This window comes from Thalassophryne amazonica, chromosome 3 (assembly GCF_902500255.1).
Source record: "Thalassophryne amazonica chromosome 3, fThaAma1.1, whole genome shotgun sequence".
Taxonomy (NCBI): Eukaryota; Metazoa; Chordata; class Actinopteri; order Batrachoidiformes; family Batrachoididae; genus Thalassophryne; species Thalassophryne amazonica.
Genome location: NC_047105.1, coordinates 54,188,193 through 54,213,600, shown reverse-complemented (window position 1 = coordinate 54,213,600; position 25,408 = coordinate 54,188,193). Strand labels below are relative to the sequence as shown.

General features: G+C 41.2%; 1 protein-coding gene across 2 annotated transcripts; it reads right to left on the bottom strand.

Moving 5' to 3' along the window:
* Positions 1 to 8,408: 8,408 nt before the first annotated feature.
* On the bottom strand, positions 8,409 to 14,217 carry tnfrsf18 (tumor necrosis factor receptor superfamily, member 18). 2 transcript variants are annotated; one of them, XM_034166327.1, is made up of 7 exons: positions 14,063 to 14,217; positions 13,679 to 13,804; positions 13,221 to 13,355; positions 12,361 to 12,451; positions 12,201 to 12,271; positions 11,327 to 11,446; positions 8,409 to 8,638 (listed from the first exon to the last, which is right to left on the bottom strand). In XM_034166327.1, exons 1-7 carry the CDS (start codon positions 14,187 to 14,189, stop codon positions 8,481 to 8,483), a joined length of 828 nt encoding a protein of 275 aa, XP_034022218.1. In that variant the 5' UTR covers positions 14,190 to 14,217; the 3' UTR covers positions 8,409 to 8,480. The 2 variants fall into 2 exon arrangements, with proteins under 2 accessions (XP_034022218.1, XP_034022219.1); XM_034166328.1 differs by lacking the exon at positions 14,063 to 14,217 and adding an exon at positions 13,915 to 14,032.
* Between the last annotated feature and the right edge of the window lie 11,191 nt (positions 14,218 to 25,408).

Sequence of the window (25,408 nt, the reverse complement as noted above, 5' to 3'; positions counted from 1 at the left end):
CCTGGGGAAGACCCAGGACTAGGTGGAGAGATTATATCTCCACACTGGCCTGGGAATGCCTCAGGATCCCCCAGTCAGAGGCGGTCAATGTGACATGGGAAAGGGAAGTCTGGGGTCCCCTGCTGGAGCTGCTGCCCCCGCGAACCGAACCCGGAAAAGCAGTTGAAGATGAGTGAGTAAACCAGATTCTCTAAATCCATGCATGTTTCCCCTCACCTAGTCTCTCATGTGCAGTGCCACTTGAGTGACCCGGTGTCCCTGTTTCAGAGCACAGTGCCAATAAAAAGATAATAATACAATAGCATAGTTTTGGAGGGTGGTATGCATTTTCAGAGGCCTGACGTCCATGTCCAGTTGCCCAAAATGACAGATAGTAGAGAAGCTTGAATCTTTGACTGGACTGGGTTGCTTGACGTGAGGACATTTTGCTTCAAACCGCAGAAGGTTCCTCAGCTAAAATTCTTGCTCTGGTAGTCTGATTTCTGTCTTGACTCTTGTAGAGAAGAATAAACAGAAGCCACAAAACCACACATTTGAGGACAAGGAAGTTAAAATCTTAGCCAGACAGAAGAAATGGTTTGAGAGGGGGGTTGAAACCCAGCCTTAACCGGGGAGGGGGTCTGAGACACGCTTTGTCCCGTTTACAATGGGGTGCTCAGGTCAAAGCAGTTTCAGTCTTTTGTTCATGGTAATGAGTCATTCACGTCATCAGGAGAGTCGTCAAGGGAGCCATCAGGAGAGGCATCCATCCCATCATTAGGGGGGGCAGCTGCCCTGTCATTAGGAGGGTGCTAACTAGAGCACAATAGGTGCTAAATAGAGCTATTGGTTAGTCACTAGCCTGTAGCAGTCTGCCTCTCGGTAGGAGGGGTCTGGTTAGGTTTAAAACTCCAGCTTTTGTGGCTTCTGTTTATTCTTCTCTACAAGAGTCAAGACAGAAGTCAGACTACCAGAGCAAGAATTTTAGCTGAGGAAGCTTCTGTGATTTGAAGTGAAACGTCCTTGCGTCAAGCAACCCAGTCCAGTCGAAGATTCAAGCTTCTCTACTATGGAAACCACCTGGACAACTGAGAGCCTACACAGAAACAAAATGACAGATATTCACCTGAGTTAGACGAGGGCGAATATCTGTCATTGTGGGCGACGGCATGGACGGAGGGACTCAGAAAATGCATACCGCACGACAAGAGCATGTTATTTGCATTATTATCACTTACTGAGATACACAACACGTGGAGGCACATTAACAGTATTTAATGTAATTTCAAAATGTACGACACCCAGCAAACGCGTACATAAAAAGTTGGCTCACTTTAACTTTTGTCGTGTTGGCTGGTGCGCACTGCTCTCCAAATTCGCCAGTGCATCCTTTATCAAGCTGGCTGCTTTGGCTGCTGTTCATTGTCGTACTATCCATGATAAAATCATCTGGAATATCCATAATGGGACCAACACACACTTCTCGCCTTTTCATGTTATCGTCTGCGGACAGTTCTTGGGCTGCGCATGTGCTATGACATCATTTGTTTACGCACAGCAGGCGGGTATAGCCAGGTAGCATCGATGTAAATCTACGCTACCGGCCTAGCAACGCCTCGGTAAAGTGATAATAATAGGCAGCACCCCGGGGTGAAAACTTTTAATAATATATATTTCGCTCACTTTTTCTTTAAATATGGACAATGTATACTTCTCTTGGATGGTACATGATAGAAACTTCTTACTGTAGTGTTTTATACATAAGTAAGCAAGTGTTTCCATGTGTGGGTTTTCTTCCTGCTGACAGACTGTGACCATCTGTGACATGGGCGTAGGCAGTAAGTCAAGGGACGGCAACAGCCCCCAACCCCTTTAGAGTAAAGATCCACTTTTGAAGACATTTTTAAAGACATTTTGCACTGCTAGTATGAATAATAATAATGATAATAATAATAATAATAATAATAATAATAATAATAATAATAATAATGAATATCCTTGTTTCCTGAATGTCCTAGTTTTACATCTACATTTCTGTGCAATGTGGAATTGAGGAACAGTATAAAAAAATCAGTTTACTTAACTTTGAAAAAAAAATAAAATGGAAAGGAATAGCTTTTATTAAAAATGATTCCCCCCACCCTTTAATGCAAGAAAATCCACAGCAAGTTACAGTACAGAAGGCAGTTCAACAAGGAGGCAAAGGACCATTATTTAGCCAAAACAGAGGCAGTACGGGGAGTTGATCCATATGAACACAGAGTGGTCTACAGATTTTGACAAACTACCGATGCTCATGTTCCCAGATGTTTTCTCCTGCGTCCTTTGTGGTGTCAGCACCTACACATATGAGCAGTTTTGGAATTATAAATCACTCGATACTTGCTGGGGTTGTTTTTCTGTGTTTGTGGTTGCTGCCCTCTAGTGTTGTCTTTTGGTTAATACGCATCATTATCTCAATCTGTATCACCTGTTCCCGTGTCTTGGCTGTCTACTTAAACCTCCTCTGTTTGTTCTTCTGTGTGGGCTCATTATACTGTGTATGGTTTTTCCTGTGTTGTCTTCAGTACATTTTCCCACGGTTGTATTTCTGTTTTGATTTTGCTGGACTTTGTACTTTTTGACCTTAGCTGTCTTTTCCCATCCCCTGTGAAGGGTTGAAAGTGTATTTTTGTTCTTTATCATGCGCTAGCCTCTCCTAATGTTGGTTTCACACTTGAACATTAATTTCTTGTATTTTGTTGGATTTTTATTTCCCCCACTCCCTTGGTCGGGTTTGTAATTCTATCTTTGTTATTCCTCGTGCATTAGTATTTTTGATTAACATTTGGACATTAAACTTTTGCATATTTTTGGAACTAACCTTTGAGTCCGGATGACCTGCATTTCTGGGGTTTATCTCAATCCTTGAGAGCTGCGAATCATAACAGAATGAGCCCGCCAAGTCAAAACCCCGCGGTCAGCCTTCCTGACCTTGTAGCTTTCACTAAGTTTGGAGAACAGTTTAGTCTCTGTTTTAATTATTTTTGCTGTTGTCACAATCCCAGGAAAAAACAGGACTTTTTGAACAAGGCATGGGATGTATTGGATGCCGACTCTTGGGTTTTTGATTTGTTTCCCGAGTTGTTTGCATTGGAGGGACTATTTGAACAAGTGGGTTGTTGGGCACAAGACCCAGTGGCTTATTTTAAATGTCACAAATTAGACTGTCCTTCACCACAGGTGGTAGACATCAACAAACTGTTATGTGTCGGACGCAGCTCGGAGAACCGACCAGCGTTTGAAGGACCCAGTATGAAATAAGCAGAGCACAGTACAAAGGCTAACTGAATTTAATACATAACAGTGAAAATGTAATAACAGAAAGGTGCGGCCTGGCGTGGTGCGCTCCCAGCAGCGCTAACGGTCCGGAGCCAGAAGCTGTTTCGGACCCAAGGACCCCGCCGACACCCCCCAGGTGGCCGCAACAACCGAGTCTGTGAAAGAAGGAACCATTATGTGAGTCCATACTCTACACACAGAACACTTAAAGGTGTACAAACAGCAAACACTTCCTGGCTTGATTACTGATCAGCTTCCCAACCTGCAGGCATGGAACATCCCGTTCACAAAACTCCACCGCAGTGGAAGCTGATACATGACTAACATACAGCTCAATACAATAAGGTGTGAGGGACACCACATTTACTGACTGTATAACTGTTAGTCACAAAATCCAACGTACCTCAGGAAGTGTGCTGACGAGCGTGAGACCTCACCCCCTCCTCTTTCACAGACCGTGCATCAAACCTGGACATTCTCAGCGTCCGCTGCTGATGAGATGGCTCCCAAGACGACGATCTCACCCGTCTGGTCACAAGGTCGAGTCTCTGGCAAATACACACTGTGCACTCCAGTCTTAAATGCCAACATGCTCCAATCCATCCAGATGCACCTCAGCTGTGAGTCCTGACGAGTCGCAGGTGATCAGGGTGAGGTCCTGACAGCCTCAGCAACACAGCCACTCAGTCCCAAATGCACGCCACCTGGGAGGAAAACAAAAAGACAAACAAACCGGCAGCCAGGCCCCCCCAGCCATATAACACAAACAGGACTTTCAGGGCAGTTTAGACTCCGACACCTCAACTAGTCAACCTATCAAGCCAATTACACCTAGCACAGCTAATGACACATCCTCAGTGATGACTTTTGCTGATCTGCAAACTTTTAATAAATCAACTCAGGATCTTTTGTACTCGCTCTAAGATCAAGCCAAAACCAACACACCCCTACGTTCCCTTACAATTACTATCAACAAACTATTAGCCAAATTGCAGATGCCAGCTGTTTTGCATGACCAGGTCTCCCACACTATTGCCTTGTCAGCCCTCAAACATTCACTTCAGAGTCTGGCCACAGTTTTAGGCCTTCCTCCTAACAGTACCCAACCCAGTGTTCCGGTCCTGGAACCAAGTTCTGGAGGCAGGGTCCAGATGCCACTGTCCGGGTCCACCACTCTGTCTCACCCTGTAGAACCAGCCAGTCTTCCACAGTCTCTGTCCACAGCTGGGAAAAAGAAGAAGAAGAAGTGTTGGTTCAAGTCCGGCAATGAAGAGCACCAGCAGGTGGCGGTAGCAGTTGCAGCTTCCCTGCCGCCATCAGTACCGGAAGAGACGTTCTGCCTCCCAGCTGAGTGGTCTCAGGGTTCCGGCTTGGGTGTGGGGATCTCTGTTTCTTGTGCTTCCTCTCTTAGGTCCATGAGTAAGTCCGACGGCTCTTTGGTGGAAGTTGATGTCAGCTGCTCCACTCCTGAAGACATCCATGGGTGTCCTTTGTCCTGGCCCCTGATGACATTACAGAGGAGCTTCCGGCTTCATGCTGCCAGACGTCACTGAGGGGTTCCCTCTCTCCGCCCCTGACAACGTCATGGAGGAGTTGTTTCTTGGCTCTGAGGTGGGCGTGGGACAACTTAAACCCTCTGCCTTTTCTTGCAGGTCGGAGGGTGAATCTGGCTGTTTGCCAATGGTAGTGGAGCCAGGGGGTCCAGCCCCAGTTGATGCCACTGTTGGGTCTGACATCCTGGACCCTGATGGTGCCATTCTGAAACTGGCCACGTCCACAGCTGACAATATCGCAGCAGGCCATATTGCCTTTATCCCTGTGGATGCCCACCTGGATCCAGTAACCCACACCATGGACACCACCGAGGTACCTCCTTGGGACTCCGGGGTGGGCATGGGAAATAATAAACCCTCTGCATTGTCCTACAGGCCAGAGAAAGCAGAGGGTATCGTGCCAGGTCCGTTATTCATTGAGAGGTCCATGGTTCCAGTTTCTGGTGGAGTGAGAGAGCCGTTCATCTCCAATGCTGAGAGTGTCACTGCAGGAGGGTCTGCCCCCACCTCCGAGAACGTTGGCATGGGGTCGCTTACCCCTGCCCTGGAAGACGTCACCGTGGGCCCAGATGCCTCCATAGCTGAGAGCAACACAGAGGAGCCGTCCACTCTTGTCGCAACTGTGACAGATTTCTTTGGCCCAGCTGCTGCTACAGATGTAATCACGGACCCTGACATCCCCGAGCCTGTGGACTGTGGTGGAGTGGGGCTGGATGTCCTGGCTCCCAACGACTTTAGTGGGGCGGGGCTGGACATCCCCACTCCAATCACGGTGGAGAATCCTGGGAACCGCTTGGTTCCACTCCTGCCTTCAGCCAGCCTACTTGCTGCTCTCTGTTCTCAGTGACCAACTCCTGCTGACTGAGGAGTCAGCCTCCTGTCTCATCAGCAGCCTCTTGTCAGCCGTTCATCTCTCCTTCAGACTCCTGTCGGCTGTTTGTCGCATCAGCAGCCTCCTGCCAACCCTTGAACCAGCCATTTGTTTCTCCTTGGGACTCCTGCCAGCCATTTGGCTGTCCCCCCCTTTCTCCACCGGGGTTCTTCCATGTGGGCTCATTACACTGTGTATGGTTTTTCCTGTGTTGTCGTCAGTACGGTTTCCCACGGTTGTGAGTTTTTCTGTTTGGATTTTGTTGGACTTTGTACTTTTTGACCTTAGCTGTCTTTTCCCATCCCCTGTGAATGGTTGAAAGTGTATTTTTGTTCTTTATCCTGCATTAGCCTCTCCTAATGTTGGTTTCACACTTGGACATTGATTTCTTGTATTTTGTTGGAATTTTATTTCCCCCACTCCCTTGGTCGGGTTTGTAATTCTGTCTTTGTTATTCCTCCTGTATTAGTATTTTTGATTAACGTTTGTACATTAAACTTTTGCATATTTTTTTGGATCTGACCTGCTTTTCTGGTGTTTATCTCATTCCTTGAAAGCTGCAAATCATAACACCCATTCAATTTACCAGCGGCTGTGTGAGGATCTGCAAATTTTTAAATGTACAAACTGGAAAACAATCATCAGGGCGAGTTTCTTAAAGAAGACCTCAAAGTTCAACTACTATTTTCCAAGGTCCATCTGAGAGGATCTGATGTTTTGGTGAAAGCAAACCCAACCTCTGTACCTCTTCATCATGAAGCTGTATAACTGGGGATGCAAAATGCAAAACATTCACTATGCACAATTTCTCCAATCATAGCCACAGAGGCCTATAACTTATTCTGGGTTGTCTTGGTGGCTTTCCTCACTCTTCTCGTTCTTGCACAGTCACTCAGTTTTTTGAGAGCTGTCTACTCCACACAGATTTGCCATAGAGTGCCATACTGTTTGTGTTTATTCATCACTGATGTAAATAAAGTTCAAGACATATTCAGTAACTTGGAAATGTTCATGTATCCATCCACTTGTGTCAGGGGATGGATACATCTGCCAATAAAATGAATTATTTAGTGTTCCATTACTTATGCAACCCATCATCTTGGCTTTTATATTATATATGTAATTAATTCTTATCAGGTTGTAGAGATTTAGTTTGAGTGTAAGGAAGACAATTTTAGAAATTTTAATTTTTTTTTAGTTGAAATGTCAAACAAATTAAAATGTGTGAAATACCAAGTGGCCAAGTACTTTTAGACTGAACTGTATGCTGTGTTGTGCTAAATCCTCAAGAATCTGATGTGTTTCCAATACTAGTTCCAGATTTTTCAAGACGCCTTTATTACTGAGTCATCCAAAGTTCATTAAATCTATTATATTTTGACACATTTACAAATAATCAATCAGATTAACTATTCTTAGTGTTAAATAAAAATCAACAAATCAGTTTAGAATAAGATGACACTGTTAAAGAAAATATAACCAGAACACAACTGTTATAATAAACATCAACTTCAGCTTTCAGGCTCCTCTCCTGTGGAACCAGCTCCCAATTCAGATCAGGGAGACAGATACCCTCTCTACTTTTAAGATTAGGCTTAAAACTTTCCTTTTCGCTAAGGCTTATAGTTAGGGCTGGATCGGGTGACCCTAGACCATCCCTTGGTTATGTTGCTTTAGACGTAGACTGTGGGGGGGTTCCCATGATGCACTGTTTCTTTCTCTTTTTTCTCCGTATGCATCACTCTGCATTTAATCATTAGTGATCGATCTCTTTTTCCTGGTTCTTTCCCTCAGCCCCAACTAGTCTCAGCAGAAGACTGCCCCTCCCTGAGCCTGGTTCTGCTGGAGGTTTCTTCCTGTTAAAAGGGAGTTTTTCCTTCCCACTGTGGCCAAGTGCTTGCTCATAGGGGGTCGTTTTGACCGTTGGGGTTTTTCATGGTTGTTGTATGGCCTTGCCTTGCAATATGGAGCGCCTTGGGGCAACTGTTTGTTGTGATTTGGCGCTATATAAGAAAAAAGTTGATTGATTGATTGATTTTAAAAACAGCATAAAAAAAGATATATATATATTCACTTTAACATTTATTTTGTTGTAAAAACACAGTAAAATGGGTTAAACAAATCCGCACCCATGCAGTCAGCAGTGAGCTATGGTACAAAGCTGGGGTACATCCATCGGTTATGTCGTGTAGTGGTGGTAAACTCCTTAACAATCTCCAGATGAAAATATACATACAAGAAGCTCTTGTCTTTCACGTGTCCTCATAGATTTACCTGACAATCCAGGGATTAAACTAAGAACCTTCATGCACAAGCCTGCAGGCCTTAATGTAGTAGCACCAACCCAAAATTTACATTCATTAATTCATTTCCTATAAATGCTTATTGCAATTAAGGGTCACTGGGGAGCTGGAACCTCTCCCAGCAATCGTCGGGCAAGAGGCAAGTTACACCCTGGACAGGCCACCAGTCCATCACAGGACCGCATAGAGACAAAGACATTCATAGCTACTGTCAATTTAAAGTTACCAGTCCTCCTAACCTGCATGTCTTTGCGAGCTGCAAGCACCGGGAGAACACACAAACTCCACACAGAAAAAACCAGGTGGGAAGCGATCCCAGGACCTTCTTTCTGTGAGACAACTGCCCTAACCACAGAGACACTGTGTTGCCCCATAACTCACATTATATTAATTATTATTTGGGACTAAATTGACTTATGGTATCATTTTAGCCTTTTTTTTTTTTTTATTTAATCAAAAAATCATAGCTTTGTCCAGATGCAGTTGAGCTGTGCTGTTGGTATCTTTGGTTTCATCTTTGTTGATCAGCTGAAGCCCACTCTCCTCCTTTGACAGCTGAAAGTCACTTGCGCTGACAGCTACTGCAGCAGTCTCGTCAGATCGAGACATATCTGAAGCAAGCAGAGAGAATTTTACACAGGGCTTATAAATGCTGTCACTGTCACTGAAACAGCTGGCATGTCTAATTCTTTTATAAACTAATCTGGCATTGATCACTTTGTCACACAACTGATAACTAGAATGGCACCCAGAGACTGCATTCTTTCACTCTGGAAATACAGTAATGGTTAACCACAATTACCTCTGGCAGTCAACACTTTTTGTCCTATATTAATAAGAAATAGATATTGAAACATCACTGAAGGTTGGTCCTCATATGAAACAGATTATGACGAAAATGTGTGGATGTTCCAGATAAAGGTACGGAGCTGACACATTATAAAAAGAGAGAGGGGGAAGAATGAGAGAGGGCAAGAGAAGAAGACATTTTCAAAACATTTTGCATATAATAATAATAATAATTCATGAATTTATTCATTTGCCATACCAGCCTACTCCAGTTAAACCTGGAGCCTATCCCAGCAGTCACAGGGTGTGAAGCATGGTACACCCTGGACAGTCTATCACAGGGCATAATAGTAATAATAATCAGGTTAGTCCCATTGAGATTGAGATCTCTTTTGCAAGGGAGACCTGGACAATTATAAAAGTTTCCAGTTCACCTAACCTGCATATCTTTAAATGGGGGAGGAAACCCACGCAAACACGTGGAGAACATGCAAACTCCACAAAGAGGCCACAGGTGGGAATCGAACCCATGACCTTCTTGCTGTGAGGCAACAGTGCTAACCACTAATCCACCTCATTATAATAACAAGGATGAATATATTTTTAACAACTAAAATACAGCCACTAATGTTTGAAATGTTGTAGTTTTACTTCTTCAGTGCAGCACTAAGGGCAGCACAGTGTCTTTGTGTTGCTTCACAGCAAGGGGTTCCTTAGATTGTTTCTCTCCTGGTCCTTTCTGTGTGGAGCATACAGGTTAGGGAATTGGAAACTTTAAATTGTGAACGGGTTTGTCTGTCAACATATGGCCCTCAGTCGACTAGCAGCTTGTCCAGGGTGTACCCTGCTTCTTGCCCAATGACTGCTAGGATAGGCTTTGGCTTCCCTGTGACCTTTAATTGAAAAAAGTGGGTATATAGATGGATTGATGCTGCACTGAGTGGAATTGGTAAGAGCCATATTAAAAAAAAAATGTAAATCTTTGTTTATTTTATTATTTTGTTAAGATAACAAAATAGATCTGACTTTAATGAATTAAATGTGGTTGCAGTGTGCCGTGGGCAAGTGTAATATATAGAAAAAATACAAGTATCAGATTTGGAGTCCGTATCAGCAGATACTCAACATAAATGACGCAGATCAGAATTGCGATTAAAAAAACTTGATCGGGACGTCCGTACCCAAAGCATTTATGGTTTTCATGACCAATGCCCACATCCTTTAAATTGCAAGGGTGCTTGTGCTCAACTGTGCGTCTATGAGCATGTTGGGCGAAAAGCGAGGTGTGGTCACGTGCAGTGATGCTACCATGTGGAAGCAAAAGGCAATTGCAACATTGATCAGCAAATACCTGGTCTTAAGTCTAGTGCAGTGTACTTGTGATATTCAAATGCCGCAATATTTAGATGCACTTTATGTACGTGAGTTCACAAAGTACATATGTGCTGTTTGTTAAGCCAGTGAAACTGTATTGAAAACATCAAACAAAATAATAGTAAACCCTCATGAAAAAATGCAATACTTCACTTTGCTGCTTCACTGTTTCACCTCAGGGAGTTTATGAGGATGCTGTCCTCTGAAAAGCTCTGATGTATTGCCACAGATCTGCTAACTCACCAGAAAACCTCTCACTCAGGTGTGTTGTCTAAATAGTAGCGTGCATGGCTTTGAAAGTGAATAACGGATGATACTCTTACTGGTCTGTCATGCCCAATCAATCAATCCAACCCCTTTGTACTCTGTGCCCTACTTTAGTGAAAAATGAGTTGGGAATGCCCCAAATGCAGTTGCGGTGTATATTGTCAAGTTGGAGCCCTTACAGTAGTTTTGATCTGGAGCTGCCTTTAAAAAGTATTCTCTTTTTATTATGTCTCATGTAGTCATGTACTTTTATTCATTTCTATTTCTTTATCGCAAAGTCCTGTTTTTTCTTCTTGCTTCACCAGAAACTAGATTGCATTCCACTCTCTGTATTTGTCAGATTCTCTGAAATATAATTCTTTTAATTTTCCACATCTTTTGACTTTCTTTCTGTAGTAACTCACAATTCCTTGTTCCTGGGTCTTGCACTTGTCTTTGGAAATGCAAGAATGTTTGGCGTTAACATTCTTCACATGTATTACAGTACAGTCAGTTGCCCAGTTCTGGATCACTTTTTTAAAGTCCCGCTATACGGAGCTATAATGCAACTGAATGTCCTTTAATTGTGTATTGTTGTATTGGGTATTTGGATGCTATCTAGCTGAAAAAGTCTGGGTGGGGTAGCGCTTCTACTTAAAGTGTGAAGCCACATTATGTGTGATGCAAATATTTGCCGGAAATGGATCACTTTGCCCAGTTTTGGATCACGACACTCTGTCACTTTGATTATGAGAAACGGTGGCACAGATACTACAGCAGTGATCCGGAACTGGGCAAGTGACTGTAACATTTTGCCTTACTTTATTATCTGAATGAAAATTACTAATGCTGCACTTTTTTCAGTGGTTATCACTTTGAAGAATACTTACTTGCTTTGATGTTATGTAGGCTCTTTGCACAGGAATAAAACAAAAACATGCCGACCAAAGAAAGCAGAAAAAAGCCAGCACCAAGAAGCATCTGGTTGGCGTTGTCACCATTATGTGTCCCTGATGAAAAATCAGTTTTGAGTCAGTTCAGTTTTACTGGTACACAGTCAATTCTGGGACCATATGTACACTGGCAATGTTAATTTAACACTGCCAGTGTTAGTTTTACGCTGGTGATTTACTGTGTATTGGGTACTGTACCCTTGTATATAGGGTCATTTCATCTCAAGTCACCCAGAGGCTCCCAGGTCACCCCTCAGTTCTGTTCTGTCAGTTTGATATGTTATTCCTATTGCAAAGTTATGGTGAAATGCCAAATATTAGGTCTGTATCTTGTAAACATTTGAAGTTACAACCTTTGGAAATGTTTGTGAATTTTTCACATATCATGAAAAGGGTGTTTTCTACCAACTTTGCATGTTAATAATGAGCTCCCTACATGCCTCACAGCTTTGAAACTGCTCATGCCAGGTTAACCTTTGGTGTAGACTTGGGGAAGTGTGAGTACCTATCTGTGACTTCTGTAGCATGAAGCAGATGAGAATCCCTCTGGATGGGACACCAGTCCATGACAGATTACTTCCCCAGCCACGGCCGGTACCCATTTCCAGCTGGGTGGACTGAGTTGATGCAGATGATGTGTCTTGTCCAAGGACACAGGGAGCATGACTGGGAATCAAACTTTTGTCTACAAATTGGTACAATTCCTTATATGCATACAAAGACTGTTGCTTCTCTTCATTCTTTCCCACTTTTGCATATGCTCAACTGGCAACAACCAAAATATGTGAATAGTTACTGTGCATTTACACACCTGGTATGTCACAAACAGAGTTGTGGGTTTTGTTTCCTGGTATCAGTACAGTGAGTCCCTTTGCACTGCACCTGTGGAAGCAGAATATGTTTTGGTACCTTTAGGTTGAATACAGTTCATGTCTTAATATTTTAGCTGGATATTTATGAATGGGTCTTACTGTGTCAGTGGTTTGCAGATATTCTCCTTTATGTCAAAATATGCATTTTCAGGACATGCTGGTTCACACATCATTCCACCAGAGGAACTGACTGAGTGATAGATAGGTTGTGAGAAAATTTGTGAAAGCTTTACACAACATATTTAATTTTGTCAAGATTGTTATAAGACATGGCAATCAGCATTCTTACACTGTTTTTAAAAAAGTTCAGAAAACGTGAAAACTCAAGGCAACTAGCTACAATAAATGTTTTTAAGTTCACTGAACTTAAAAGCATTGGTAAGATCTTATACTCATTGTGGAGTAAATTCAAAAAGCTCTCTGCAGGCGGTTTCCTACATTTTATTTAATTTTATCGTTTTACATTTTCTCAGCTGTTTTCACTGTATATAGAAAATCTTTCTTTCATTTTTTTTTTTTTCTTCAGATTTGACCTCAGATTTCAATTATTAAGCTCTTTGGCCGTATAAAGAGCTCTTTAATGAATTTCATGTGCTTGTGACAATTCATTTAGATTTAGAATACACACACACACACACACACACACACACACACACACACACGTTTTTCAAGCATTAAAGTTTGGATGTGTATCTGTTGTGGTCATATAAAGGAATTTTCCTCAACCAGAAAGAAAATGTGTGTGGGGAGAAGTGACCCAGCTTACATCCCTTATGCACAATGGTGTCAAAACCCACATTTGTTTCCATCGGTACACAGACGCACTTTCCCAACTACAATTATTAAAACAAAAAAGACCAATCCATATTTATACCAATAGTACATTACTTTGAAACATGTAGCACATCAAGACACAGTTGCTTTAAGCCCAAAGTTGTGTTTTTGTTTGTTTGTTTTACCTGTGCTCTTTAGTTTCTCCCAGACTTCACATTTTATTTCCTCCTCACATTCAGAACAGATATGGTCTGAGCACCGGAAACCGGGGTGACACAAACACTTTGCGTTTGTGGTTGATGTACATTTCTCCTTATATTCTGCAGGCAGACAGGAATCCAAAGTATCAGGGTATCACAATTTTAGTGGAAGCATTTAATAACTTAAAGTGGTTCAACCGGTAACACTCAAATTAATTAGGTTCATCCAAATTAAGTCTGCTCAAACTTAATTTCTGTATTACTTGTTAAAGCATTTTAATTAGTTTTTTCCTCTTTTTATTCAGCATATATACTTTCTTGATATGATATTCAGTTGGTTTTGTGTGATTTCTTTTCCATACTTGTCTTCAGTCTTTAACCTATGTTTTACTAAATCAAAACAATCTTTGTGTATAAGATAAGATAATGATGTTCATTCTTACCGTGTTGGCATGTGTGGCATTTCTCACATCTATCAAATATGCTAGAATAGTTCAAAAAGGTGCCATTTTCACAGATTCTACAGACAGTTTGATGGTCTTCTGAGCAGAGCGTCTCTAAATATTCACCTTCAAAAAAAAAAAAAAAACTCTCAGATATTACTAAAGGCAAGCACATTCAAAGCATTCAGCAGATGTTATCTTATTTTAAATGCTTGTAATTCATGTGGATTTGTTACCTGGGGGACATAAGTCACAGCATCTTCCATTTACTTCCATTTGTTGATCATTGCAATCCACAGCAAAACATATAGTCCAGGTATTTAAAATACAAATAACAGCCAGGGAAATTATTTTAAATGCTTGTAATTCATGTGGATTTGTTACCTGGGGGACATAAGTCACAGCATCTTCCATTTACTTCCATTTGTTGATCATTGCAATCCACAGCAAAACATATAGTCCAGGTATTTAAAATACAAATAACAGCCAGGGAAACGTTCAGAGGAATCATTATGACCACTGCTGAGTCGCGTCTTCAGCGATTTATGTTGGCTATCTGCTTACGTCACAAGCATGAATGTGGTTGAGTTATCATCTTTAGAAAACACCAGTGATTACGGAAGTGAAACCCACCAGAGACATTTCAAGTCACTGTAGCATTTAACAGAAAATAAATGCAGCACTCCAATTTGATTTGGTGTCTATGAGTTTGTTCTATGTTATCTGTAATTTTCATTTTTAATTTTAGAGTTTTGCTTCATGCCATAAGATCTTATCAATTAGTTTAAACTGAGTTACTTGATCTGACCATAAGCATTTTAAAAGTATGGTCTACTTTTGGAAACAAAAATGATCTTTGATAAAAAGGAGAAAGCTTACCAGTTGTTCAAGCAGAAAAGGGAAAAGTCTGCGTTTCTGCCAAGCACAAAAATCCAGTGCAACCAGGTCAGGACAGACTTGAAGAAAATGAGAACCGCTGGTGCAACACAGACTTCTGTACACTCAAAAAACTAACTTGCTTAGTGAACATAAAATAATTATGTAAAGTATTTCCATCCAAGTAAAATGCATTAACCTAGCCAGAAACAATTTTGCTGAGTGACCTAAGTGTAAATTTGTTGGGTCAACATGATGAATTTGCGTTACTGTTACCTAATTACCATGGTTCTTACAAATTGTTTCTCAACACACCCACACGCACACACACCCCTCCCCTCTTCCCCAAACCCTCTCAGGCTACGAAAAAAGTCTTCTTTTATATCTTCAAAGAATTCTGTCGGAACTCTTGCTGTGTAGGGTGCATGACAAATGATATTATCAGACCATCACTTTGCTTCTTTGTGATGCTGTTTGTTTCTCTGTCATTTCAGCTGATATGCTGCTAAAACAGACTTAATGTAACTGTAACAGAGACCATGTTTGGTGCACAACCTACAAATCCATTTGGACCCATGTTGGACTCATTTGTGTTATTTACTGTGTAATTGACAGGGTTGGGTAGGATTACTTTGAAATGTAATCCAAAAGTACTCAGATTACAAGTAATCCAAATGTATGTACATACATACGAGGTCTGTCCATAAAGTAACGGTCCTTTTTATTTTTTTCAAAAACTATATGGATTTCATTCATGTTTTTACGTCAGACATGCTTGAACCCTCGTGCGCATGCGTGAGTTTTTCCACGCCTGTCGGTGATGTCATTCGCCTGTGAGCACGCCTTGGGAAAGAGTGGTCCCACCCCCTCGTCGGATTTTCATTGTCTGGAAATGGCGGAATGAAAAGGACTTTTTTTCCATCAGAATTTTTTCAGAAGCTGTTAGAGATTGGCACCTGGAAACCATTTGAAAAATTTATCTGGCTTTTGGTGAAAATTTTACGGGCTTCACAGAGAATAAGGTCTGTTAGTACAGCTTTAGGGACGCTCGGCGTGCCACGTGCCGAGCTGCACAAGCCACCGGACCATTTCTAAACAGATGGCTCTGTGGATACGAGACCGTCGTGTGCTCTTTCTCTGGTTATCACAAGAGCTGGACATCAGCCATTTTCCGGCAGATTTCACTTTTAACAGGAGATTTTGTCATGGAAAGCCAAGAGGAGGCTTCGCGCATCACGACCGATTCGCTTTGGAAGCGAGACAAAGGAACACCTCTGTTTCGGCGTGTCAGAGGACAAGTTTGGACATGTCCAGCTCTCCACAATTTCACTGATACTTACTGGACTGGTAAGCATTGAAAGCCGAGATAGACATGTCCAACCAGCTGGTACCTGTGGAATAATTAAAAAAAGAAGAAAAAACACACCATCTGGGACAAGAACTCACACCTTTTTAAAACCTCTGATTCTCAGTCAGAGACTTTACCACTAAGCTACAGAGCTGTTTTTTGAAAGTTGTAGGAAGCTGCCTCATATCAGGAAGGACATGGAAGTATTACAAAAAAAATTTTTAAATCCCACACCATATAAAAACACCGCATTTATCAAGCGAGCAATACAGCAGTTCAAGATTCAAGATTTAAATAAGATCTAAGGAAAGGAATAAGAAAGCAATGTATGTTAAATACCTGTATTTCACAGTGAACAAATTGCATGAGATGACTGTGCAGATATAGAAACACACTGTCTATATTAGACCATAGATTATATTACACCTGTTCATGTTACTTTAAGTGTTATATGGTAATGTTCATTTTCGAATACTGGCATTAGTGTAGAGTAATATTAACACTACTCAGTGTTAAACTGTCAACACTGAGTTGAAATAACTCTAGTTAAACAACACTTTCAAAAGTGGTAATTTAACACTAAAAAGAGTGGACACATATAGACACTTTCCTAGTGTTAACATTAACACTGTTAGTGTTAATCTAAGGTTGGTGATTTTGCTGTGCACCATTGTAATAATTATCACAATAGCAAGTGAAACTGCACTTGGAACATAACCACTGTTGTAGTAATTACCAGAACAGTGTGTGAAATTACACAGGAGATTTCACAACTATTGATTATGCACGGAGAAGTCGGAGATATTAGATAATACTGAAGTAATTATTACAATAATGAGCAAAACTGCACAGCAAACACATCAACTATTGTATTAATTATTACAATTGTATTGTAAACAGTATTAATTTATTCATTCTTTTTTTTTTTTTACTGAACCCACTTATTCCAAGTAAGGGTCAGGGCAGAGGTGGAGCCTATCCCATCAGACATTTAGACACTGGGCGAGAGGTGAGGTGCTAGGAGTCAACCAATTATTGGCCTGGCCAATTATCAGTGCAGATATTCAACATTTTATGGTTATCTTTATTTCAATCATTTTTTCAGCCGATTTGCAGATAAAACAATTTCATTTTAAAATGCGCTACTTTGCTTTCTTAGAGCTGCAGTTACTTTCTGGTCTTTAGAAATCTTTCACCCACCTGATTTGTTAGACATCACAAGTTCAATCTATCAGTGCTGAAGGTCACTACTGTCCCACAGACTGGCATAGAAGAAGGCAGCAGAGAGCAGAATGGAGCTACGTTGGCTGTATTTATTCATTTGTTTGTTAATTTGTTCAACTTTGTCATAATGCTGCTTATTGCTCCTTGCACTTTTTTGTGTGGTCATGTGGAAAGGTTCTGTGAATTAAACATATCCTGTAAGACATTTCAAGAAAGCTTTGTATTCAGAGTGTATGTTATTTAAAATTTGGACATATTTTTGATGATCTTTGAAACTGATATTAGTTTCAGTATCGGTACCTTTTGTTTATTCAGTAATAACTGATATCGGTTGAGTGTATGGGGTTTACCTTGGACAGGCTGCCAGTGTATAGACAGACAGACACATTCAGTTGGCCATTGATAAGCATGTAGTGAGCCCTTGTTTCGATCAGGAAAGAAAGGTTAAAAACAAAAGTATTTTTCACACATCTAAACTTGAAAACAGGTCATATTTGGTAATACATCTAAAACATTAAACTGTTGCACAACCTAAAAAACTTTAACCTTTAACCAAACTTTAATAGATGCTGTGGTGGAGTTTCACAGCATTTCAATCTGAATCCTGCATCAGTTACTGAATAAGAATTTTAAAAATAGTCTTCAGTTTATGAAAGTTGCCAGGCTGAGGTTGTGGTGATGCTACCAATGTTATGTGACGCTTCTATCATTTCTGTAATCATTTTCACAATAGTAGTTGAGATTCCTGTGCAGTTTCACCCATAATTGTAATAATTATTACAACAGTCATTACAAGGGCATCATTGTGGCTTGCCTCACAGCGAGAAGGTCCTGGGTTTGCTTCTGAACTGGTCCTTTCTTCTTCAAATTTGCATGTTTTCCCTGTGTCTGAGTGGATTCCCTTCCTGGTACTGTGGCTTACCTCCAAAGATGTGCAGTTTAGGTGAACTTGTAGCTCTAAAGTGTACAAGTGAATACAATAAAAGACATTTTGAGGGAAATAGATCATTAATGTGACCAAATCATTATGACAAACAAACAAAACAAAAATCTTATTAATAAAATCTTATGAGTTGAAAAATTCTGTGAAATAATACTTTTTCATGGCAAGGATGTTATGTGTCGGACGCAGCTCGGAGAACCGACCAGCGTTTGAAGGACCCAGTATGAAATAAGCAGAGCACGGTACAAAGGCTAACTGAATTTAATACATAACAGTGATACAAAAAATAACAAAAGAAAGTGCGGTCTGGCGTGGTGCGCTCCCAGCAGCGCTAACGGTCCGGAGCCAGAAGCTGTTCGGACCCAAGGACCCCGCCGACACCCCCCAGGTGGCCGCAACAAACCGAGTCTGTGAAAGAAGGAACCATTATGTGAGTCCACACTCTACACACAGAGAGAACACTTAAAGGTGTACAAACAGCAAACACTTCCTGGCTTGATTACTAATCAGCTTCCCAACCTGCAGGCATGGAACATCCAGTTCACAAAACTCCACTGCAGTGGAAGCCGATACATGACTAACATACAGCTCAATATAAAAAGGTGTGAGGGACACCACATTTACTGACTGTATAAATGTTAGTCACAAAATCTAACGTACCTCAGGAAGTGTGCTGACGAGCGTGAGACCTCACCCCCTCCTCTTTCACAGACCGTGCATCAAACCCTGGACGTTCTCTGCATCCACTGATGATGAGATGGCTCCCGAGACGACGATCTCACCCGTCTGGTCACAAGGTCGAGTCTCTGGCAAATACACACTGTATACTCCAGTCTTAAATTCCACCATGTTCCAATCCATATAGATGCACCTCAGCTGTGAGTCCTGACGAGCCGCAGGTGATCAGGGTGAGGTCCTGATAACCTCAGCAACACAGCCACTCAGTCCCAAATGCAAGCCACCTGGAAGGAAAAACAAAAGACAGAAACAAAAAGGCAGCCAGGCCCCCCAGCCATACAACAAAGGATGTGTATTTATTTGATATAGTCTTGTGTTCTCCAGCCCATTAGTAGTATAAAGGATGGGCTTTCTTCCACTTTATTTTATACACATGCACACACACTAAAGACAATGTCCTATAATGTACTATAATTCTGTTATTTCAGGGACCTTGTTTTTCTTGCCCAGTGAGGTGTTGAATGTGTCGTCTGCGAGGCAATAGAAATTGTTATAAATAAGACCTGTTTGAGGCTTGGCAGATGGTTAAAGTGATGTGGTTGTGATCCTGGGTTCAAATCCCCAGATCAGAAAATCACTAAATCACCCTGAGATCAATGTGTGAATGTAGGTGTGTTTGAATGGGTGAATGTGAGGCATCACTGTAAAGCGCTTTAACCATGAGCGCACTTTATAAACGTAGTCTATTTACCTTCTTCTCAAGTAGCATCTGCAGTTGTCATAATATTTCAAGAAGCTACTGATTTTCCATTTGGTCACAAGGAGAAGGGCAGTGTGGTGGCTCAGTGGTTAGCACTCTTGCATCACAGTGAGAATGTCCCAGGTTCACTTCCAACCTGATCCTTTCTGTGGGGAGGTTACATGTTCTCCTTGTGTTTACATGGGTTCCCTCTTCCCATTTCTCCCAGAAGACTCAATGGATTAAAGAAAATGATTTATTACATAAGTGAGTACAAAGTTGTAAATTTGGTTTAGCCTCAGTCCCTGTCATGGTGGTGTGATGTGCCTCCTCCATCGGCAGGGGGTGAAGCCTATCCCCTGTGGGAGACAAGAACCAGCTTGTGGTGGTGGGGCGGCGGAGGGAGCGTCAGGTGGGGAACTAATATAAACGCAACACTTTTGGTTTTGCTCCCATTTTGTATGAGATGAACTCAACGATCTAAAACTTTTTCCACATACACAATATCACCATTTCCCTCAAATACTGTGCACAAACCAGTCTAAATCTGTGATAGTGAGCACTTCTCCTTTGCTGAGATAATCCATCCCACCTCACAGGTGTGCCATATCAAGATGCTGATTAGACACCATGATTAGTGCACAGGTGTGCCTTAGACTGCCCACAATAAAAGGCCACTCTGAAAGGTGCAGTTTTATCACACAGCACAATGCCACAGATGTCGCAAGCTTTGAAGGAGCGTGCAATTGGCATGCTGACAGCAGGAATGTCAACCAGAACTGTTGCTCGTGTATTGAATGTTCATTTTTCTACCATAAGCCGTCTCCAAAGGCGTTTCAGAGAATTTGGCAGTACATCCAACCAGCCTCACAACCGCAGACCACGTGTAACCACACCAGCCCAGGACCTCCACATCCAGCATGTTCACCTCCAAGATCGCCTGAGACCAGCCACTCGCACAGCTGCTGAAACAATCGGTTTGCATAACCAAAGAATTTCTGCACAAACTGTCAGAAACTGTCTCAGGGAAGCTCATCTGCATGCTCGTCGTCCTCATCGGGGTCTCGACCCGACTGCAGTTCGTCATCGTAACCGATTTACTATGAAGCCATGCTGTTGAAACACGTGCAGAATGTGGCTTGGCATTGTCTTGCTGAAATAATCAGGGACGTCCCTGATTGATGGTGCCATCACAGATGTGTAAGTTGCCCATGCCATGGGCACTAACACACCCCCATACCATCACAGATGCTGGCTTTTGAACTTTGCACTGGTAACAAGCTGGATGGTGTTTTTCCTCTTTTTGTCTGGAGGACACAACGTCCATGATTTCCAAAAGCAATTTGAAATGTGGACTCATCAGAACACAGCACACTTTTCCACTTTGCATCTGTCTATTTCAAATGAGCTCGGGCCCAGAGAAAGCGGCGGCATTTCTGGATGTTGTTGATGTTATGGCTTTCACTTTGCATGGTAGATTTTTAACATGCACTTGTGGATGTACAGTGGGATAAAAAAGTATTTAGTCAGCCCCTGATTGTGCAAGTTCTAATGAGAGAGGTCTGTAATTTTCATCATAGGTACACTTCAAGTATGAGAGACAAAATGAGAAAAAAAAAATCCAGGAAATCACATTGTAGGATTTTTAAAGAATTTATTTGTAAATTATGGTGGAAAATAAGTATTTGGTCAATAACAAAAGTTCAACTCATAACTTTGTAACATAATCTTTGTTGGCAATGACAGAGGTCAAACGTTTCCTATAAGTCTTCACCAGGTTTGCACACACTGTAGCTGGTATTTTGGCCCATTCCTCGATGCAGATCTCCTCTAGAGCAGTGATGTTTTGGGGCTGTCGCTGGGCAACACAGACTTTCAACTCCCTCAACAAATTTTCTATGGGGTTGGCATCTGGAGACTGGCTCGGCCACTCCAGGACCTTGAAATGCTTTGTTGCCTGAGTGGTGTGTTTGGGATCATTGTCATACTGGAAGACTCAGCCACATTGCATCTTCAATGCTCTCACTGATGGAAGGAGGTTTTGGCTTAAAATCTCACAATACATAGCCTTGTTCATTCTTCCCTTAAGACGGATCAGTCGTCCTGTCTTTGCAGAAATACAGCCCCAAAGCATGATGTTTCCACCCCCATGCTTCACAGTAGATATGGTGTTCTTGGAATGCAACTCAGCATTCTTCTTCCTCCAAACACAATGAGTTGAGTTTTTACCAAAATGTTCTATTTTGGTTTCATCTAACCACATGATATTCTCCCAGTCTTCTTCTGGATCATCCATATGCTCTCTGGCAAACTTCAGATGGGCCTGGACAAGTACTGGCTTAAGCAGGGGGACACACCTGGCACTGCAGGATTTGAGTCCCTCTCTGCGTAGTGTGTAGCCTTTGTTACTTTGGTCCCAGCTCTCTGCAGGTCATTCATCAAGTCCCTGCATGTAGTTCTGGGATTTTTGTTCACCGCTCTCAGGATCATTTTTACCCCATGGGATGATATCTTGCTTTTAGCCCCAGATCGAGGGAGATTATCAATGGTCTTGTATGTCTTCCATTTTCTTACAATTGCTCCTACAGTTGATTTATTCACACCAACCTGCTTGACTATTGTAGATTCACTCTTCCCAGCCTGGTGCACATCTACAATTTTCTTCCTGGTGTCCTTCGACAGCTCTTTGGTCTTGGCCATGGTTGAGATTGGAGTCTGACTGTTTGAGGCTGTGGATAGGCATCTTTTATACAGATAACGAGTTCCAACAGATGCCATTAATACAGGTAACAGGTGGAGGACAGAAGAGCTTCTTAAAGAAGTTACAGGTCTGTGAGAGCCAGAAATCTTGCTTGTTTGTGGGTGACCAAATACTTATTTTCCACCGTAATTTACAAATAAATTCTTTAAAAATCCTACAATGTGATTTCCTGGATTTTTTTTTCTCATTTTGTCTCTCACAGTTGAAGTGTACCAATGATGAAAATTACAGACCTCTGTCATCTTACCCCACTGTAGCGACGAACTGTGTTAACTGACAATGGTTTTCTGAAGTGTTCCTGAGCCCACGCGGTAAGATCCTTTACACAATGTCTGTTTTAATGCAGTGCAGCCTGAGGGTTCAAAGGTCATGGGCATTCAATGTTGGTTTTCAGCCTCGCCTCTTATGTGTAGAAAGTTCTCCAGATTCTCTGAATTTTCTGATTATATTATGGACTGGCGATGATGGAATCCCTAAATTCCTTGCAACTGAATGTTGAGAAACATAAACTGTTGGAGTATTTTTTCACGCAGTTCTTCACAAAGTGGTGATGCTTCCCCCATCATTGGTTGTGAGCCTTTTGGGGATGCTCCTTTTAATTAACAATTAACCTGTTCACCTGTGGAATGTTCCAAACAGGTGTTCTTTGAGCATTCATCAACTTTCCTAGTCTTTTGTTGCCCCTGTCCCAGGTTTTTGAAATGTGTTGCAGGCATCCATTTCAAAATGAGCAAATATTTGCACAAAAACAAAAAAGTCTATCAGTTTGAACATTAAATATCTTGTCTTTGTGGTGTATTCAACTGAATATAGGTTGAAGAGGATTCGAAAATCATTGCATTCTGTTTTTATTTACATTTTACATAACATCCAAACTTCATTGAAAATGGGGTTGTAAAGTAACTGTGGCAACACTGTTTAGGACTGTGTACATGGCTGAAGTCAACTGATTGTGAGAGCTGCTGAATTGTAAGTCCTCTGGGAGAATTTGCACTGTGCTTCACTTCCAAAGAGATGCAGATTACGTGACTTGGTGACCTAGAGTGTATTGGCCCTGCTAGTACACATGGACAGGCCAACCAGGGTGCACCTTGCCTCTCTCCCCCTACATTTGCATAAACATCAGATGTGTATACCCTTTTTAGGATATGGCTTTACCACTGACGTCATTCTTGCTTGCATGGACATTTTTCTCCTGTTCTTCACTGTCGTATGAATTTACTCCCACTCACCCTCTCTGCAGCCACCTCAGCATTTGTGACACTGTGCAGCAGGGCTGCCTTAACCTTTAATATGATGACATAAGAGCTTGTTGAAAGGTTGGTATGACATTTAATGAAATACAAAAAAGTTCAGCATGACTGAGGACGTTATTTCTATGCATCGGGTTTTAACATATTGACAGAGATGAAATAACTGCTGACAAATAAATTACACAGATTATTTTGGGCAGTAAGCAGTGCTGCCACAGTTATGTTGAAAAGTTACTTTACTACTTACTTTTTTAGTTACTTTATACAGTTACTTCAATTATCAGCTTTATGCAGTTACTTTATTAGGAGCTGCTCACAACTTGTTACTAATAAGTAATGTAACTAGTAATCTAACTTGGTTACTCTTAAGATTGAGTAATCGGCAAAGTAACTAATCAGCAAAGTAACAGTTACTTTTCTGAGTACTCAATCTTAAAAATAATCAAGTTAGATTATGAGTTACTTTATTAGTTACATTTAGCAGCTGCCGACAAGTTGTCCACAGCTGCTAATGAAGTAACTGTAAAATGTAACGGTTTAAAGTAACTTATCAAAGGTGCTGTGGCAACACTGGCAATAAGTGGCAAAGAAATTAAATGACATTGTATTGATTGCTTTGTAGTTTTTGCTCCGCAGTTTCTGTTTCCTTTCTCAGCCATTTTTCTTTTTTTTTTTGTTTTTTTTTGTGATTGTTTGATTTTTATGTACAGAGGACCAACTTTACTCAACTCCAAGTATGTACGATTTTTATAAAAGGACAGTTTACCAATTTCTGGACAGTATAACTTCAAAATATATGTTGATACATAAAATTTGAAATATAAAATAAAAGAAATAAAAATAAAACCACGTGTGACGTTTGTTACAGTGTGATGTTTACTGGCATTTATTTGTGCTAAAAAGTGAAGTCACTGCTGAAGGTTATTTCTACAAACAAAAAACCCCAACATGGGATGTGGGTACATGTTTGAGTACGTCATATATTTCTTTGAAACCACGCGCAAACTTCCTGACATTACTGACATTTGCCTGAAAGTACACAGGTGCTCACTCTGTGGATGAAACTTTCAAGATTCGTTTCTATAAATGTAAAGTATTTTATTATTTGTAAAACTACACACAGAAATTTTATTCTTATTAATTTATTCATTCATTTTTCAGGAACACAATGTCAGTGTATTTTGACTTGCTTGTGTTATCCTCTGCATTTATTTTATGTGTCTTAAACGCCAAATAAATTAAATCAACTAGTGCTTTCATAATGGGAAAACAAATTAAATGCCAGAAAGAGCTAATGTTTTCTTCGATGGAAACTTCTGATGAGTAATAAAAATATGTCTCTGTGCATTTGGGGGTTATTTCCATAACAAGCAACTTATAATTAAAATTAGGAAGCAACTCTTAAGGTTGAAAATAGATGTAAACAAATATTTTATACAATACTTGACATTAATTATGGGGCCACAATAAGTGCAGTAGCCTGTTATCCTCTTCTTTTTTTTTTAATTGTGACAAAGAATGCTGTCAAAGACACGAATGATTTCAAGACTTTTTCAAGTTTTTGAAGACTAAAGCTCCATTTACACTATCTTAGTTAAAGCATTCTGGGCTTAATCCCGGATGAGCCACTTCAAATTCAAGCAGGACGAGTGCATCAGCCACACTTTCCAGAGGGACTGATTAGCTCTCTGCAGAAGACAAACTGAGCTGTGCACATAAAGATAACAACTTATGGCAAAAATCTACATGGCTGTGTCGAGATGCAGCGTGCAGACACATAACAACAGTGATCGTGGTTTCTCCACATATTTCCTGCACGGTTTCTTCTTCCCGTGTCTCAGATCAAGCTGCTGAGAAATACTTTTCTGCTGCAGAACTTGTACAACTGAGCAAGGTAACAATATTGTT